The sequence below is a fragment of the Microcebus murinus genome, chromosome 6 (genome assembly GCF_040939455.1).
Source record: "Microcebus murinus isolate Inina chromosome 6, M.murinus_Inina_mat1.0, whole genome shotgun sequence".
Classification (NCBI taxonomy): Eukaryota; Metazoa; Chordata; class Mammalia; order Primates; family Cheirogaleidae; genus Microcebus; species Microcebus murinus.
This window is the reverse complement of record NC_134109.1, coordinates 95,281,320-95,301,391: the sequence shown is the minus strand read 5'-3', so window position 1 is coordinate 95,301,391 and position 20,072 is coordinate 95,281,320. Positions and strand designations below refer to the sequence as shown.

The window sequence follows — 20,072 nt, the reverse complement described above, 5'->3', positions numbered from 1 at the left end:
GCCTGGGCAACAAAGCAAGACTCTGTCTCAAAAAAAAAAAAAAAAAAAAAAAGTTGCTTTGAAAGTAAATACGAAGGTTCCAATGATCTCTAAATCTTCCTGGGCTGATACTTCTTTCTGCTCTAAGAAGCTAATTCCTTCATACCTTCTATTGTCAAGCAAAGGAAGAATACTGAAGACAATGAAGCTCTGCTTGCTTACTTCCAGCTCCAATAATTTTGAGCCTAGTGACCCCTCTATATTGCAGAACAGAGTCTCTAAAGAACATGCCAAGAAATGTGAACATATTAAAACTATAAAATAGCAGCATTTGTACTATAGACATACCCTAGACATCATCTGCTCAACTTTCTTCTAAACATAACTTAATTGAAAAATATAAATAAAACGAGGAAAGATGAATAAATGACAAATTCACTTGAATGTGAATTTTTCAAGAAAAATACCAGGTTAGCATTCTAAATTGATCTATAGAATGATAATCTGGCTATGAACTGAAAATTGTTTTTATATTTTCAAAGGGTGTAAAAAAAGAAAACAAAGAATATGGAACAGAGACTGACCATATGTGGCCTGCAAAGCCTAAAATATTTATTATCTAATCCTTTATTTAAAAAAACTTGCCAAATACTGATAGAGACCTACATATATATATGTATTCATAACTTAAAAATTATATATTTTAATATAACAAAATTTATTACCTGTTCATAATTTAAACGTTGAATTTCTGAAATTTCTTTTGGCTTTGCATCAAGCATGTAATCTCCTGTAAAAAGAAATAGTGAAACTGTCTTTTAAAAATATAACTCTTTTCTGATTACAAAATAATAGATTTTAATTATAAATTTTTAAACATTGTAGCAGTAGGTAGGTAACATATTAAGTTGACTGCCTCAATTCTACCCAGAGAAAAATCAACATTAATTGCTATCAACTCACATATTTTTTCAATGTATATACTATAATGCTTTTTGTTGTTGTTTTTGTTTTGTTTTGTTTTTGAGACAGAGTCTCGCTTTGTTGCCCAGGCTAGAGTGAGTACTGTGGCATTAGCCTAGCTCACAGCAACCTCAAACTCCTGGGCTCAAGCAATCCTGCTGCCTCAGCCTCCTGAGTAGCTAGGACTACAGGCATGCGCCACCATGCCTGGCTAATTTTTTCTATATATATTAGTTGGCCAATTAGTTTCTTTCTATTTATGGTAGAGATGGGGTCTCACTCTTGCTCAGGCTGGTTTAGAACTCCTGACCTCGAGCAATCCACCTGCCTTGGCCTCCCAGAGTGCTAGGATTACAGGCATGAGCCACCGCGCCCAGCCTACTATAATGCTTTTTTAACTTTTTTTTTCTGTCTATTTCAGCATTTTTTTTTTTTTTTTTTTTGAGACAAAGTCTCTGTCACCATGGGTAGAGTGCAGTGGTATCATCGTAGCTCACAGCAACCTCAAACTCCTGGGCTCAGGCACTCCTCCTGCCTCAACCTCCTGAGTAGTCGGGATTAGAGGTGTGCACTAGCATGCCCGGCAAATTTTTTTAATTTTTGGTAGACAGGGTCTCACTCTTACTCAGGACGGTCTCGAACTCTTGATCTCAAGGGATCCTCCCACCTTGGCCTCCCAAAGTGCTAGGATTACAGGTGTGAGCCATAGTGCCTGAACACTTGAGCATCTCTGCATGTCACTACATATAAAGCTCCCAAAGGTTGTACCAAACTTCATTGCTGTCAACATTGTAACTATTTCCCTACTACCTCACCAACAATGGGTATGATCAGTTTTCTAAATGTTTACAACTCTGAGAAGTAAACAAAAAGTTTTTTACATTTAAAGAAACCAACATTTTAACATATGAATTTTTATTTGGTATCACCTCTTTTTTCTTTCTTAATTTTTATTTTCTTAGAGACAGGGTCTCATTCTGTTGTCCAGGCTGGAGTGCAATGGCCCAATTATAGCTCACAGCAACCTCAAACTCCTGGGCTCGAGTGATCCTCCTGCCTCAGCCTCCTGAGTAGCTGGGATTACAGGCACATGCCACCATACCTCGCTAATTTTAAAACTTTTTCTTATAGAGACAGTGTCTCACTGTGTAGACCAGGCCGGTCTCGAACTCCAGGCCTCAACTGATCCTCCAATCTTAGCTTCCCAAAGCACTGGGATTATAGGCGTGAGTCACACAGCACCCAACCTTGGTATCACCTTTTTAATATACGTATAACCTTTTCATGTATGTAGTAACTTTTAAATACATGTGGCACCTTTTAAAAATATGGAGCACTATTTTAATATATGGAGTACCTTTTTATCTATGTATTGACTTTTAAATTATGTATTAACTCTAAATACTTTTATCTTTTTATTACCTGCCAATATATTTATCATCCTTTTTTTTTTTTGAGATAGAGTCTCACTCTGTTGCCTGGGCTAGAGTGCCATGGCATCAGCCTAGCTCCCAATAACCTCAAACTCCTGGGCTCAAGTGATCCTCCTGCCTCAGCTTCCCAAGTAGCTGAGACTACAGCCATGCACCACCATACCCAGCTCATTTTTTCTATATATTTTTAGTTGGCCAGTTAATTTCTTTCTATTTTTAGTAGAGATGGGGTCTCGCTCTTGCTCAGGCTGCTTTTGAACTCCTGACCTTGAGCGATCCTCCCACATTGACCTCCCAGAGTGCTAGGATTACAGGCGTGAGCCACCACACCCGGCCTATCATCTTTTCTTATTGAACTATAAAAGCCCTTTTTCAATGAAGTGAATTAGCACATTTCCTGTTATATATGTGCTAAATATTTTTTCCCATATTGGCTTCTGACTTTATGGTGGGGGAGGTTGTCTATTTTTTGCCATACAGAAATATCTAATTTTAATGTACAGCTTCTAATACACCTTCTGTTTTTTTTTTTTTTTTGAGACAGAGTCTCACTTTGTTGTCCAGGCTAGAGTGAGTGCCGTGGCGTCAGCCTAGCTCACAGCAACCTCAATCTCCTGGGCTTGAGCGATCCTTCTGCCTCAGCCTCCCGAGTAGCTGGGACTACAGGCATGCGCCACCATGCCCGGCTAATTTTTATATATATATATCAGTTGGCCAATTAATTTCTTTCTATTTATAGTAGAGACGGGGTCTTGCTCTTGCTCAGGCTGGTTTTTGAACTCCTGACCTTGAGCAATCCGCCCGCCTCGGCCTCCCAAGAGCTAGGATTACAGGCGTGAGCCACAGCGCCCGGCCTAATACACCTTCTGGATTAGATGTTATATCTAGAAGGATCTTCACCACTTAAGAGTATACAAATATTCACATAATGCTTTCTTCATATAATTTTATGTTTGTCTTTTTAAATTTTTAAATCTGTCATTTATCTGGAATTTATCTTGATATAAACAGTGAGATATGGAACCAGCTTCTCACCTAACTTCTCAAATTGCTAACATGTTGATGAAATTGCTTTAATATAAACTTTATTTTCTAATTCAAAATTAAATTCTAAAGACTCTATCAAGCATTCTCTTAAGCTTTCCAACTCTGGTAACAAAAGAATTCTTATGAACATGAATACATTATTAGTATTTTTTTTTCTTTTGGAGACACCCTGGCTATAGTACAGTGGCATCATCAAAGCTTACTGCAACCTCAAACTCCTGGGCTCTACAGATCCTCCTGCCTCAACCTCCCAAATAGCTTGGACTACAGGTGTGAGCCACCACACCTGGCTAATTTTTTCTATTTTTAGTAGAGACAGGGTCTTCCTCTTGCTCAGACTGGTCTGGAACTCCTGGCCTCAAGCAATCCTCCCACCTTGGCCTCCCAAAGTGCTGGGATTACAGGCATAAGCCATCACACCTGGCCTATATGCTAAGATTTGATACAGCATTTAACTGAAAACTATGCTTATTTTGAGTATATGTTATATTTTGTTTAGTCAAATAACTGAGAAATAAGTGCTAAACTTGAATCCTATATTTCACTTAAGTTCCATATTTATTCTGATAAAAAAAACTAACATGCTTTCCTGACTACCACTTTAGTTGGGGTGGGATGTAGAACATTATATAATACAATAGTAAATGGTCCTGGACATGCTACCATAGATTTACAGTTTAGATATTAAGAGTAGAATGATTACTGGAAAAGACTCAGATAAGCAAACCGTCTTTTCCTGAGGCTAGAAATGTCTCTGGGTAAAAGAAGATAGCCTAGCTAAGGCAAGCACCCTTTAAAGATAGACTTCAACGATCTTTACCCTCCTGATATTCTCATGCCTTTATATAATCCTCTTCTCTTGAGTATAGATTGGATTTATTGACTCACATCTAATGAATAAAATATGACAGAAGTAATGAGATGTCAATTCCCAAATTAGAATACAAAAAAAGCCAGCTTTTGCCATGGTCTTCTCTCAGCTGCTCAGTCTCAGCTAGCTGCCACGTTCTGAGATGTCTTATGGAGAGGCCCACATGGCAAGGAACTGAAAGAATCTTTCAGATATCAGCCATTGCAAGGAACTGAGGACTTCAAGTCCAACAACCCATAAGGAACTGAATTCTGACAACAACCATGTGAATGACCTTGGAAGTAGATCTGCCCAAGTTGAGCCTTCAGATGAGACTGCAGACCCAGTTGATACCCTGACTACTACCTCATGAGAGATTTTGAACCAGGGCCACTCAACTAAGCCACACCCAGATTCCTGATCTACATATACTGTGAGATAACAAATGTTTATTGTTTTTAAGTCATGACATTTTAGGGTGATTTGTTATATGCACTAGATAACTAACATATAAATATAGAACCAGATACATTTTTATGAGAGTTGATAATAGAAGAATCAGATATTTTTAAGTGGCTGAGTTTGAGTTTTTAAGGAAGCATCTTTCAGTTATAGGCATAAAATAAATCATCTTCTAAAAGTGATATGTTGTCTAGCTATTCTAATCTTCTTATCTATACTTGGTCAATAACACTACTTTAATCAAAAAGTACTTATTGAGAATCTACTATGTGCTTAACAATGGGTTAAAATAAATATTAGAGCCAGGAGAGTGGCACACTCCAGTAGTCCTAGCTACTGGGGAGGCTGAGGCAAGAGGACTGCTTGAGCCTAGGAGTTTGAATCCTACCTGAGCAATGCAGTATGACCCCATGTCAAAAAAAAGTATTAGGACATGAATATTACTCTTAAAAAACCAGTAATTGGGCTGGCCAAAGAACATATGGGAAACAGAGAATACGATAATGATAAAGTATAATATATAATAGTATAAATGTACTAAGTGCCTTATGTACCAAATGATTTTGAAAAGAGATATTGATAAAGCCTATTTGGCTTACAAATATCCTTCAGAGGAGGTAGTATCTAAACTGGATTCAGAAAAATGAGAACTTGGAAAGGCAATGGAGAAAAAGCATTTTTTGAGGGGAAGAATGATAGAGAAAGCATATATAAGAAAGACCATGTCATATGGATAGCCTCTAAAAAGATTTACATATAAAATTTATATTACAAAGTGGTAGGAAATATAGCTGAATGAGTAAACTTAATCAGATTAAAGAAAATTCTAGATGATATGCTGATAAGTTTGATAAGATCTTATAAAGATCATAGAGATCTTTACTTTTTTTTTTTTATCTTAGAAACAGAGTCTTGCTCTATAACCTGGCCTGGAATTCAGTGGCACTATCATAGTTCACTACCACCTCCAACTCCTGGGCCTGAGTGATCCTTTAACCTCAGCCTCCAGAGTAGCTGGGACTACAGGCTCATGTCACCATGCCCAGCTGACTTTTTTCCCCCCTGAGACAGAGTCTCGCTCTGTTTCCTGGGCTAGAGTGTCCTGGCATCAGCCTCAAACTTCTGGGCTCAAGTAATCCTCCTGCCTCAGCTTCCTGAGTAGCTGAAACTACAGACTTGCAGCACCACACCCAGTTGTTTCTATTTTTAGTAGAGATGGGGTCCCGCTCTTGCTCAGGCTGGTCTTGAACTCCTAACCTCAAGCAATCCTCCACTTTAGCCTCCCAGAATGCTAGGATTACAGGCGTGAGCCTCCGCACGCCAGCCCTAGCTGATTTTTAAATTTTTCTAGAGATGGGGTTTCGTTATGTTGCCTAGGCTGGTCTCAAACTCCTGGCCTCAACAATCCTCCCACTTTAGCCTCCCAAAAGTGCTGGAATTACAGGCTTGAGCCACCAAGGCTGGCTTATTTATTTTTTAAAAATAATACTTATATGTGCTCGCTTCGGCAGCACATATACTAAAATTGGAACGATACAGAGAAGATTAGCATGGCCCCTGCGCAAGGATGACACGCAAATTCGTGAAGCGTTCCATATTTAAAAAAAAAATAATAATAATATTTATAGGCCGGGCGAGGTAGCTCACGCCTGTAATCCTAGCTCTTGGGAGGCCGAGGCGGGCGGATTGCTCAAGGTCAGGAGTTCAAAACCAGCCTGAGCAAGAGCGAGACCCCGTCTCTACTATAAATAGAAAGAAATTAATTGGCCAACTGATATATATATAAAAAATTAGCCGGGCATGGTGGCGCATGCCTGTAGTCCCAGCTACTCGGGAGGCTGAGGCAGAAGGATCGCTGGAGCCCAGGAGTTTGAGGTTGCTGTGAGCTAGGCTGACGCCATGGCACTCACTCTAGCCTGGACAACAAAGCGAGACTCTGTCTCAAAAAAAAAAATAATAATATTTATAATAAAAGAATTTTTTAAATTCTTATTTTCTTTTTTTTTTTTCTATTTAAAAGTCAGCTCCATGGCCTATGTTTTTTTTTTTTTTTTTTTTTTTTTTTTGAGACAGAGTCTCGCTTTGTTGCCCAGGCTAGAGTGAGTGCCGTGGCGTCAGCCTAGCTCACAGCAACCTCAAACTCCTGGGCTCGAGTGATCCTTCTGCCTCAGCCTCCCGGGTAGCTGGGACTACAGGCATGCGCCACCATGCCCGGCTAATTTTTTAATATATATATCAGTTGGCCAATTAATTTCTTTCTATTTATAGTAGAGACGGGGTCTTGCTCTTGCTCAGGCTGGTTTTGAACTCCTGACCTTGAGCAATCCGCCCGCCTCGGCCTCCCAAGAGCTAGGATTACAGGCGTGAGCCACAGCGCCCGGCCCATGGCCTATGTTTTTAAGTAGAGAAGTGAAATTATACTTTAAGAAGAGCACACTGGTATGTAGGCTAATTTGGAGGGTAAAGGAATCAGTTTTGCAGTAAATCAGGTTGGAAAGTATCAGTAAAAAGAGAGAGAAAAGAATTTCAAAAAAGAATCCATAAGACCCTGCTACTTTTGACATATTTCAGATAAACAGAAATCATGAAACAATAGCTTCTTGAACCTGATAGCTTCATTAGGCCAAAAAAATGGAAGAGGGGGGTAGGCAATATTTAGCTTATCCCAGGTGAAAAAAGGAAATATAATCAACTCTGGGCTAAACTGAAATACTTCTCTTTATGTATAGCATACTTACATTCAAAAGAAAAATATTTTTTTAAAAATCAGACAATGCCACCATCTCCACAACTATTTTCCTTACTTTAATACTCTGCTAGTGGGTGTTGGGCAAGTGGGAGGGGACATGGGGGGTATATTTACACCTAATGGGTCTGATGCGCACTGTCTGGAGGAAGGGCACGCTTGTAGCTCTGACTTGGTTGGTGCAAAGGCAAAATTCGTAACCTAAATGTTTGTACCCTTGTAATATTCTGAAATTAAAAAAAATAAAAATAAAAAGTAAAAATGGATAAAACAAAACACTCTACTAGTTTCATCATCATAAAATTGATTTTGGATAGCTGAAGTTGTAGTATACATTCCAGTTTGTCTTGAGCTTTTTTACTTTATATTCCTATCTATTTCCTGGCTTCTGCCTACACCTCGTTCCCACTTTATTTTATCAGACCTCCTAAAATTTCCTAGGTATCTCAACTTGTCATGTTCTTTTCTCTATGCCAAAGCTCTCCAACAATTCACATCTGTGTTTGGCCTTGCTCTCATTCTCTAGTTATAAACATTTTCAGATTGAACTCCCTCCCCTCCTTTTCCTCTAAACTTTGCCAATCAAAATTCCCACTCCCTTGAGGTACCCCAGCTAGGTATTAGGAAAGCAATTAATAGTTTCTCTTAAAATCCTTCTACTAGTGTTTGCTTATTAACTCAAAAGCATCTCTGGTTTCTCCAGAGAACTAGAGTAGTCTCAAGAGGAGAAAACCCAAATAGCTTAGAAAATTAAACAATTTGTTCTGACAGGATTGGCTCTGAATAAAGTTCACTTTTGGTGAGGCAATGTCTTCAGAATCTCTTTGACACATCACTCTTGCTCACTTCTCCCCCACCTCCTATTCGGTATGTATTTCATGCTGTCCCTTACCAAACCTCTTTAGCTATCCCAGTCTAGATCTTTCTCCATCAATTTCTTTTCCTATTAAAATTCTTTTTCTTTCTTTCTTTTTTTTTTTTTTTTTTTTGTGACAGAGTCTCGTTTCTGTTGCCCAGTCTAGAGTGAGTGCCATGGCGTCAGCCTAGCTCACAGCAACCTCAAACTCCTGGGCTCAAGCAATCCTGCTGCCTCAGCCTTCCCGAGTAGCTGGGACTACAGGCATGTGCCACCATGCCTGGCTAATTTTTTCTGTATATATATTAGTTGGCCAATTAATTTATTTCTATTTATAGTAGAGACGGGGTCCTGCTCTTGCTCAGGCTGGTTTTGAACTCCTGACCTTGAGCAATCTGCCCGCCTAGGCCTCCCAGAGTGCTAGGATTACAGGCGTGAGCCCGGCCACTATTAAAATTCTTTATCCTATGTTCTGCTTCCTCAGGCTTTGCTAGCTAAGAGTTAGATAAATTTAATATGCCAAAATGTGCTAATAATTATTTCTTATATTACTCTTCCCAAGAAAAATACCAGGCTGATGTTTTTCTGGTAGCCACATTTCATGACTACATTGTTGACACCTCCAAATAACTTGCCCACAGCACATGGTCAGTAAACATTTACTAGATTTTAAAAAAAGGAAGAAGAAAAAAGAAAAAGAAAGGTCAAGGAAATTTCAAATGCTATATCAAAAACACTCTGGGGTATTAGAGGGGGAGGAGGGATATACTTTTGAGTATATGAGCTTTTCAGCATTCTTTAAATCACATAAGAAGGTACTCAAATGGAGACTGTGCATTATTTAACCTCTCTGAGCTTTGGTTTCCTCATCTATAAAACAGAGAGGCATTATGATTTTGTGATGCTTTTATTTTGCACCAATCTCACCATTTTGTACTATTAGTACCCCTGCACTTATGTGTCTGCTCGTCAGTTTTCTGCCACCACAGCTGTATTCTTCATTTATAGGACTCATGGCAAAAGAGCTCATTTTGTCCCAGAAGGTATACAGACAAAGGCAAGTAGTGTGGTGGTAATAATGAGCAGGCAGGCAGGTTAGATAAATGGCATCAACTTGTGAGAGGACAAAGAGCAAAGCCAGAATGAAAACAGAAGCATGAGTGGCTGCAGTTTAGAAATACTGTCCAATAAAAATACAATGTAAGGCACAAATGTGAGTCCATATGTAATTTTAAATATTCTAGTAGTCACATTAAAAAAGCAAAAATAGGCTGGGCGAGGTGGTTCATGCCTGTAATCCTAGCACTCTGGGAGGCCGAGGCGGGCTGATTGCTCAAGGTCAGGAGTTCAAAACCAGCCTGAGCAAGACCCTGTCTCTACTAAAAAAAAAATAATAATAAAAATAGAAAGAAACTAATTGACCAACTAAAAATATATATACAAAAAATTAGCTGGGCATGGTGGCGTATGCCTGTAGTCCCAGCTACTCGGGAGGCTGAGGCAGTAGGATCACTTGAACCCAGGAGATTGAGGTTGCTGTGAGCTAGGCTGATATCATGGCACTCACTGTAGCCTGGGCAACAAAGTGAGACTCTGTCTCAAAAAAAAAGCAAAAATAGGTGAAGTTTTATTAATATATTTTATTTAACCTAGTATATTAAAATTATTTCAACATATAAGATTTTAAAATTACTGATATTTTTAACTCAATCTTTGAAATCCAGTGTGCATTTTACATGTATAGAACATCTCAATTCACACTGGCCACAATTTCAAGTACTCAATAGCCATGTGTGTCTGTCTAATGGCTACTACATTGCTCAATGCAGGTTTAGGTAATTTATGGTCATGATCTGAGAACAAAGAAGTAGGTCAGAGAGTGGATGGATATGGAAGAGCTGGATAGGAAACTGGGCTCAGAAATACATGTCCTCATTACTTAAATTATTTATATTAGGCACTCAAATATCTGTTGAATCAACACCATATCTAGAGTACTTTTACTATTTCCTAATTAGTTTCAACCAGATCATCTTAAAAAAATACATTCAGGGTAATCACTCTGGGATTCTCCCCATGCCCATGGTAAATAAATCTTTCTCTTATTAATATGCCTTCAAAAATATATATACATTTAACATCTTATTATCTCACTTAAGAAATTAAACTAGATTAAGCATCCTACTATAGTCAATTCAAACTGCCTGGCTCCTAAGAGTCTTTAGTGACAACCCATCTAATTCAATCTCTATCCCTATAACTCTACAACATATAGACTTACTAACTATAGTTAAAACAAACTCATTTACTGGTCCTTCTTCAACAGGCCTTATGTATTTCCTCCTCTAGCTTGAGCTTAAAATAGTTTCCGTCTAGTCTGCAACCACCTTTCTCTTGGCTTTGCTCTCCCACTCTCTCCTGGCTCTTCTATCTTACTGGCCACTTCTTCCCTTATTTCTCTGTCTTCTACTTTAAGCATTTTAGCAGGGGTGATGCTGACCCCAAGGGGGGGAAAAACTGATTCTTGGGTGAGGGAGAAAAAAAAATCTGATACTATAATGGTTTGTGGCCTTCAAAGGGCCATAAAACATAAAGAGAAACACAGTATATCTGCAGTATTAATACGTCCTGAAATGGCGAGGCATGGTGGCTCATGCCTGCAATTCCAGCACCTTAGGAGGCCAGGGTGGGAGGATGACTTGGGCCCAGGAGTTCAAGACCAGCCTTGGCAACATAGCGAAACTCCGTCTCCATAAAAAATTGGAAAATTAGCTGGGTGTGGTGACGCATGCCTATAGTCCTAGCTACTCAGGAGGCTGAAGTGAAAGAATTGTTTGAGCCCAGAAATTTGAGGTTATATGGTGAGCTATTATGGTGCCACTGTACTTTAGCCTGGGCAACAGAGACCCATCTTAAAAAAAAAAAAAAAAAAAAAAAGAAGAAGAAGAAGAAAAAGAAACAAATGTCCTAGAATGGGCAATTTGAACAAAAATGTCTCCAAAGGCTCCTCAGAGAGACAAAAATGAAAAGAAAATTGAAACACTGCTCTACCCAATCTCTGCATGTTGGGAAACTTTAGAGAACATCCTGGGGACCCTCTTCTCTTCAATCTTTATAGTCTTTTTTTGAGACAAAGTCTTGCTCTGTTGCCCAGGCTAGAGTGCAGTGGCATCATTATAGTTCATTGCAACTTCAAACTCCTGGGCTTGAGCAATCCTCCTGCATCAGCATGCCACCATGCTGGGCTAATTTTTCTAATCTTAGTACAGATGGGGTCTCGCTCTTGCTCAGGCTGGTCTCAAACTCCTGACCTCAAGCAATCCTCCCACTGTGACCTCCGAAAAGTGCTAGGATTACAGGTGTGAGCCACTGCACCTGGCCTATTCTCTCTCAATGATTTCATCAACTTCCACAGATTTAAGTGCCATTTTTATACTGATGACTCCTAAATTCGTATCTTGACTATCAGTGTCCTCTGGAACTCATGGCCTGTCATTAGCAAAATTCCTTAGGCATTCAATATCTTCTCTGAATGTTCTCTTTACTTCTTACCTAAATGAAATTTGGCTCTGCCTTGATGACACTGCAGCCCTCTCAAGTGAGAGCTCTTTTCTCTCACATACTTCTTTCGCCAGGGAGCCTACAAGTAGAACAGGTACCTACTTGTTCCTTACTGTCATTCTCTCTCCCCCACTACACTAAAATTCAGTTTTAAGACTCATGCCATCAGCCGGGCGCGGTGGCTCACGCCTATAATCCTAGCACTTTGGGAGGCCGAGGCGGGTGGATTGCTCAAGGTCAGGAGTTCGAAACCAGCCTGAGCGAGACCCCGTCTCTACAAAAAAAATAGAAAGAAATTAATTGACCAACTAAAAATATGTATATAAAAAAAAATTAGCCGGGCATGGTGGCGCATGCCTGTAGTCCCAGCTACTCGGGAGGCTGAGGCAGTAGGATTGCCAAGCCCAGGAGTTTGAGGTTGCTGTGAGCCAGGCTGACGCCACGGCACTCACTCTAGCCTGGGCAACAAAGTGAGACTCTGTCTCAAAAAAAAAAAAAAAAAAAAAGACTCATGCCATCAGATACTACTACCCATTATCCATCTACCTTGTTGTAGTAATCTACTGACTTCCAGGCCAATTCCCCTTATTCTTAATTCACTCTCTCTCTCCAACAAAAATCCCACCACAAATTTTGGTAATTTTAATATTCAGAGAGATGACCCTTCCAATACCCTGCCCTCTCTGCTTCTTGACCTCTTATCCAACAAAAATCACATATTCTCATTCAGAAAAATCATTTCAGAAACTTATTTCAGAAACTAATTCCCAGTGGGGCGCAGTGGCTCATGTTTATTACCCAACACTTTGTGAGGCCAAGGCAGGACTGCTTGAAGCCAAGAGTTTAAGACCAGCCTGTAGCAAGACCCTGTCTCTACAAAAAGATAGAAAAAATTAGCCAGGCTTGGTGGCACGTGCCTGTAGTCCCAGCTACTCTGGAGACTGGAAGGAAGGATTGCTTGAGCCCAGGAGTTGAAAGTTATAGTGAATTATGATGGCACCACTGCATTCCAGTCTGGGTGACAGAGTGAGACCCTATCTCAAAACAAACAAACAGGCCGGGCGCTGTGGCTCAAGCCTGTAATCCTAGCTCTTGGGAGGCCGAGGCGGGCGGATTGCTCAAGGTCAGGAGTTCAAAACCAGCCTGAGCAAGAGCGAGACCCCGTCTCTACTATAAATAGAAAGAAATTAATTGGCCAACTGATATGTATATAAAAAAATTAGCCGGGCATAGTGGCGCATGCCTGTAGTCCCAGCTACTCGGGAGGCTGAGGCAGAAGGATCACTGGAGCCCAGGAGTTTGAGGTTGCTGTGAGCTAGGCTGACGCCATGGCACTCACTCTAGCCTGGACAACAAAGCGAGGCTCTGTCTCAAAAAAAAAAACAAACAAACAAACAAAAAAAGAAACTCATTCCCCATGATAATATGGCCTTGTTATTACTAGGCTCTAAAAATTCTTCAGCTCTATCAGGGATCAGGACCTATAATCCATTAACCCCGTCACATGTTTCTTCAACACATTTATATCCATATTTCCCCCTTTATGCAGCTTAAAATCTATGGCCCACCATTATATTTACAATTCATATACACCTTCAATACCCTACCTAGATTCTTTCTTCAACATAACTCACTAGGCAAAACCTCAGCTCTGGTTAAATCCTGCTTTCCCATAATTCAGGCCTGGACTTATGCAGCTGAATGTGATCAAAGAAATCATACCACCATACTGGCTGGTCTAAGCTCAAAGGTAATGCTCAAAAATCATACTGCATTTCCTCAATCCATTCACTCTCTCATTCTTCTAGGTTACAATTTTATACCTTCCCTTTTATCTTCAACAACTCCTCCCTCATCCTCACTCTCAGTTGATGACCTTGTTTTCCTATTTCACTAAGAAAATAGAAATACTCAAGAGACTTTCTACAAGATACAACTACATCTACCTACCTACTTGCATTTATTAATACCTTCTGTCTTTTGTCCTATTGCTACAGATGAACCATCTGTAGTACCTAAGACTAGTTTTTCTATTTGTCTAAAGCACTTTTTTCAATTCCTTTCCTCTAATTTTCTTCTCTTCTTTTAAATAGCTTTATTGAGATATAATTCACATACAATATAATTCACCCATTTTATTTTTACAATTCAATTTTTTTCAGTAACACCCTTTCTACCTTACAATTTTTTTTTTAGTATATTCATAGGACTATGAAGCTATCATCACGATCTAATTATAGAACATTTTTGTCCTCCCTAAAGGAAAACCTGTACCCCTTAGCAGTCAATCCCCATTTCCCTCCATCTTCTCCCCAGCCCTAAGAAACCACTAATCTACTTTGTGTCCCTATAAATTTGCCTTTTCTGGGCATTTCGTATAAACGTAATCATATATGTGGTCTTTTGTGAGTTGGCTTCTTTTCCTCAGCATACCATTTTTAAGGTTCACCCTTGTAATAGCATATATCATCAGTACTTCATTCCTTTTATGGCTGAATAATATTCTACTGTACAGATATACTACAATTGTTTATCCACTCACCAGTTGACAGCTATTTGGGTTCTTTCCATTTTTTGAGTATTATGAATAATACTGCTATAAATATTCTTATACAAGTTTTTGTGTGGACATATGTTTTTACTTCTCTTGGGTAAATACCTAGGAGTGAAATTTCAGGGTCATATGGTAATTTTGTTTAACTTTTTAAGGAAATACCAAACTGTTTCCCAAAATGGCTGCATTATTTTACATTCCGACTGGCTATGTATGAGAGTTTCCAATTTTTGTTTGTCTCCAGTCAGATTTTTATCCCATGCACTTGTCAAGGTTACCAATGACTTCCTTATGGCTAAATCAATGGCCAATTTTCAGTTTTCATCTTCCTTGACCTATTAGCAGCATTTGATTCGGCTAATCTCTCCCCCTCTTCCTTGAATCACTCCTTCATTTGGATTCTAGGAAATCATGGTCTCCTATTTTTCCTCTATCTGGCTGAGCACACCCATTCTTCCTCCTTCACCAACTTCTAATCACTGGCATGTCCAGGACTAAGTTCACTGACCTTGTCCCTTTTCTATCTAATATTCATTCCCTTCATGATCTTATCCCGTCTAACTACCATTTATATATTGTCTGAAAATATGTATTTACAAACTAGATCTGCACTGTCAAATATAGTTGCTAGTAGCAACATGTGGCTAAAGAAATTTAAATTAATTTAAATTACATAAAATTAAAAATTCAGTCCCTTGGTCACATTAGCTACATTTTAAGAGCCCGAGGGCCATATGTGGCTACTAAACTGGGCAGCACAGATATAGAACATTTTTATCATCGCAGAAATTTCTACTGTACAGAGCATATCTAGACCTCTCCTCTGAACTCTAGATTTATATATCCAATTGCTTTCCTGATATTTCTACTTCAATGTCAATAAACATCTCAAAATCAAAATTATGATACTCTTCCATAAGCCTGCTCCTTCCATTTTTTCCTATTTCAGTTGATGGTACCTCCATCCTTCCAGTTGTATATGCCCCAAACCATGGGGTAACCCTTGACTCTACTTTCATTTCACATCCAATTGATCAGCAAATCCTGTCAACTTTATATCCAGAATCTGACCACTTCTTATAACCTCCATGTCTCTTACCTTGTTTGAAGCCACCATTATCTTTTGCTAGTTGTAATCACTTCCTAACTGGTCTCCCTGTTTCTGTCCTTACTGGCCTAAGGTCTATTTTTAACATAACAACTAGAGAATTCTTGTGAAAGTCAAATCATGCCAGTCCTCTGTTCAAAACCCTCTAATGGCTTCCCAGCTCACTCACAGCAAGTCGCAGTCTATGTAACAACCTACAGAGTACCATATGACTTAACTCTCTAATCTCATCTCCTATTACCTCCCTTTAGTACACTCCTTGGTAGTTATACTGGCTATTCCTCAAAAGCACCAAGCGTATTTCAGCTTTCCCCATAAAATATAATTTAGGAATCACGAGTTTAAGCTAGACTAAGCTAGACTAAAAGAGGGATAAAAAAGAAAGTTTATTTACAGATACCTAGGTATTCAGAGTAACCTATCCTTAACTATGAGGTCCCTATCCAGTGAATGGGGATTAAAATAATATGAATTACATAAATAAAGGGATCTTCCAAAAGCTGTAATCCCAATTATTTCAATTAAGTCTATATTTCCTTACAAACAGCTAGCTAGTTTTCTGCAAGGACAGAGACAAACTAATCAGTTGACAAGATTTTTGGGGGGTAATAAAAAGTTAATTACTAAAAAAATGATAAGAATATAGATTAAAGGATGGGCATGGTGGCTCACGTCCATAATCTAACACTTTGGGAGGCCAAGGCAGGAAGATTGCTTGAGGCCAGGAGTTTGAGATCAGGCTGAGTAAGAGTGAGACCCTGTCTCTGCCAAAAAATAGAAAAACTATCTGGGTGGGCATGGTGGTGCATGCCTGTAGTCCTAGCTACTTGGGAGGCTGAGCCAGTCATTTGAGCCCAGGAGTTTGAGTTTGCAGTGATCTATGATGATGTCACTGCACTTTAGCCTGGGTGATAGCGTGAGACCCTGTCTCAAAAAAAAAAAAAAAAAAAAAAAAAAAAAAAGACTATAGGTTAAGATTTCTGATTTGGTAATAGTATAAATATATAAATTGTAAAATTGTAAAAGACCACAGCGTGATGTACAACTGTCTGCTCTCTAAATTCAACTCAATGTAGCCAGTCTAAAAATCGTATTACTGGTCTGTTTTGAAATAAGAAGCTTGTGCAAAAATGCAATTCAATACAATGCTTCCTTCATCAAGAAAACCTTGCTATGAAAAAAGTTTCAGATGAACTAAACTGTGCTTACTAACGTAAATGCTTTACATCCTAGTACATGCTCCTATCTCACTACAGACTGGCAACATTTCACAGATTAGCATAGGTCCATGAATCATACTTTGGGTAGCAATGCTCTAAATCACCTCTTTTGTCTTTGAGTCTACCCAGTATTTTTGAAATCCTTCTACATGCAATATCAGAGATTCTGAGCCATCTCCCATTCTACAATTTATTGGAATATGTATCTTGTTTTCTAGATGTCACCCAGTTCCCTTATTTATATTACAGAATTTTATTATTGGTAAGACTATAACATTCAAGAACATACTGATAAAAAATTATTAATTAACAGATTCTATAATTTAAAAATAGATTACTTAATAGCACTTCAGAAAGGTGAGACTGGGTAATACATTAGCTTTGAAAACTTTGTTTTATTTTGAAAGAGATATACAATTATCCACTTTTCAACACTAACCTAAATATTCCATCAGCTGCTCAGCAGTTATGATCTCCATCATCGGTGGAAGTTTCACCTGAAAAACAAAGTATTATTTCTATAAAATCAAATGTTTTAGGTGATTAAAGTGTTTCTTACAGGTGGGAACACAAGTATTTATGTGTATATATCTAATATATGTATATATTTATATACACACGTTAACATTTACATTTATTGGAATCTTTATAATTAATCTTTATAAATACAGAAAACCAATCCTATCACCATAAAATTTATGTGATTTTACTGGGTGATGTAAGGTCTTAAAGAGACATTGAGAAATCTGTTTTCCATGCCAAATGTTGTACCTTTCATCACCTGCCATAATTGTCATCATGTACCTGCAACAGTGTGTTGCATGGTAGAAATGTGTTTAAAGGGCAAGAAAAGGCACCAATCATGTGACAGGTCACCCATGGAGCAATTTTATTGAAGACAAGTTTGAACACAGCTCAATATCCCATTACTTCAGTCCACTTTGGCCACTTTTATTGTTGAATGGCTAAAATGAATGCAGTATGAAAGTATTAGCACACACTGAAGAATTTATACTGCATGATTCTATTTATAATGCACAGTTTAAAAACAGACAAAATTAAACTATATTGTTTAGAGCTATAAACTTAGGTGATAAAACTAAAAAGAAATGAATACTGTAAAAATCAGGATTATGACTACTTCTAAGGGTAAAGGGAAGGAGTTATAATTGGAGAGGGTCATATATAAAGGGTTTCTGGGGTGCTAGCAATACTCTGTATCTTGACCTGCTATGGTAGTTCCACTGATGTTTGCTTTACAACAACTTGTTAAACTGAACATCTGTGTTTTTTATATTTTTTATTTTGCAACAGAGTCTCGCTTTGTTGCCTGGACTAGAGTGCAGTGATGTCATGAGACCTCACTGAAACCTCAAACTCCTTGGCTCGGACAATCTTACTGCCTCAGCTTCCTGAGTAGCTGGGACTGCAGGTGCTTGCCACCATACCCTGCCTGAACATCTGTTTCATGTACTTTTCTGTATATGTTATATTTCACAATAAAAAGGTTAAAAGTAAATAAATGCATTATAGTCATATTTAAGCTGAAAACCCCAGAAAATTCATTAAAACTTATTCAACTGCAACAACACATTAGTCTAAATTGATTTTTCAAATGAATTGTCAGATGAGTCACACAGATATTACTGCCAATAACTGTATATATTTTAATTGACATTCACAAGCATACTCTGTGGTATATTTATAGAATTGAAGAAAAATAAATATTGTAGGAAATTCAAAGAAAATAATTAGTATATCAATAATAGAAGAAGAATTGAAAATTCTTCAGGAATTATTTTCTGTTTAACCAAGGAAATCACTTAAATCATCAATTTCTTCAACAATATCCCCTTTTGAAGAAGATGCTCTAGGTGTTTGTGTTATCAAATGTGATAATGGCATGTCAAAATTTTTTTGTTTTAATCAATGAGTAATTTTTTTTTTGAAGACAGAGTCTCACTTTGTTGTCCAGGCTAGAGTGAGTGCCATGGCGTCAGCCTAGCTCACAGCAACCTCAAATTCCTGGGCTCAAGCAATCCTGCTGCCTCAGCCTCCCAAGTAGCTGGGACTACAGGCATGCACCACCATGCCAAGCTAATTTTTTCTATATATATTAGTTGGCCAATTAATTTCTTTCTATTTATAGTAGAGATGGGGTCTTGCTCTTGCTCAGGCTGGTTTTGAACTCCTGACCTCGACCTCCCAGAGTGCTAGGATTACCGACGTCAGCCACCATGCCCAGCCTCAATGAGTAACTTCTAAAAAGATCCCTGTAAAACAGAATAGTTTGAGACCTTCTGTAAGCATACATTATAGTTGATGCTTATGATTTAGTCGTCCAGTAGACTTATCACTCAGTAAAATCCAAGAGATGTCTTAGAGATTTTGATCATTACTTCATTCTAAATTATTTTTATTCTCTGTGACATTTTTAAAATTTAATAGACTTTTTTTTCTGTATGTTTACAGAAAAATTGAACAGAAAGGACAGAGAGATCCTATATACAGTATTTTTAAATCAAAATTCATTAGTAAATTATGATCTACTGCCTGTTTTTCGAAATAAAGTTTTTTGGAACACAGTCACTTTGATTTGTTTATCTTTGGCTGCTTTTGTACTACAATGACAGAGTTGAATCTCTGCAATAGAGATGGCATGGCATGCAAAAGCCTAAAATATTTACTATCTGGTCCTTTATGGAAAAAGTTTGCTGATCTCTGCGTTAGATGATTTTAACTATTATTATATAATATTCTATCAAGGTGCTTCAATACCACTTTTGAAGGTCTGATATTTAAATCAGGCAAGTTTATAGTCTAAAAACTGACCTTTCAGTTTCAGACCAACCTGAAAGTTTCATTTACACCCCCAAATGATTTTTAAATTAAGACCTATACATTCTATAATTCAACAGATTCACAAAGAAATGTATTCACTACAAAATTTCACTAAATAGCTTACCCTCTCCTTTAGTTACTGTGGTCATCCTACTATAAAGCTGTCAAAATAAGAAACCAAGGCTCTAACAAGTATATGAATTTGGGGTATACATTGTACAATCCCAGATAGCTACAAACAGATGATTTCAGGGTTTAATCTTGAAATTTTCAAATAGCAACTGCCTGCCATGTCTTACTTCAAACATTTGAAATGGGAAATGGCAACCTCTATACTGATTTTAGAAGTGGGACAACAAGTACACAAACATTTTAACTCACTTATTCACAAGCATACTCAGTGGTATATTTATTTCCTGACTCCTACACAGTAAAATACTTTGGATATTTAT

The 20,072-nt window shown here is 38.1% G+C and overlaps 1 protein-coding gene and 1 non-coding gene across 3 annotated transcripts in view; one reads left to right on the top strand and one right to left on the bottom strand.

Annotated features, from left to right (window-relative positions):
* MINDY2 (MINDY lysine 48 deubiquitinase 2) overlaps positions 1 to 20,072 on the bottom strand; it is a 72,332-nt gene that overhangs the window by 39,265 nt on the left and 12,995 nt on the right. For both annotated transcript variants that reach the window (XM_012783032.2, XM_012783031.2), the window contains exons 2-3: positions 17,219 to 17,276; positions 705 to 769 (exon numbers count right to left, since the gene is read on the bottom strand). In XM_012783032.2, the coding sequence (XP_012638486.2) occupies positions 705 to 769; positions 17,219 to 17,276 (123 nt within the window). The remainder of the gene's footprint in view (positions 1 to 704; positions 770 to 17,218; positions 17,277 to 20,072) is intronic.
* Positions 6,230 to 6,336, top strand: LOC142871615 (U6 spliceosomal RNA). The gene has a single exon (XR_012919851.1). It is a non-coding gene; the product is annotated as a U6 spliceosomal RNA (small nuclear RNA).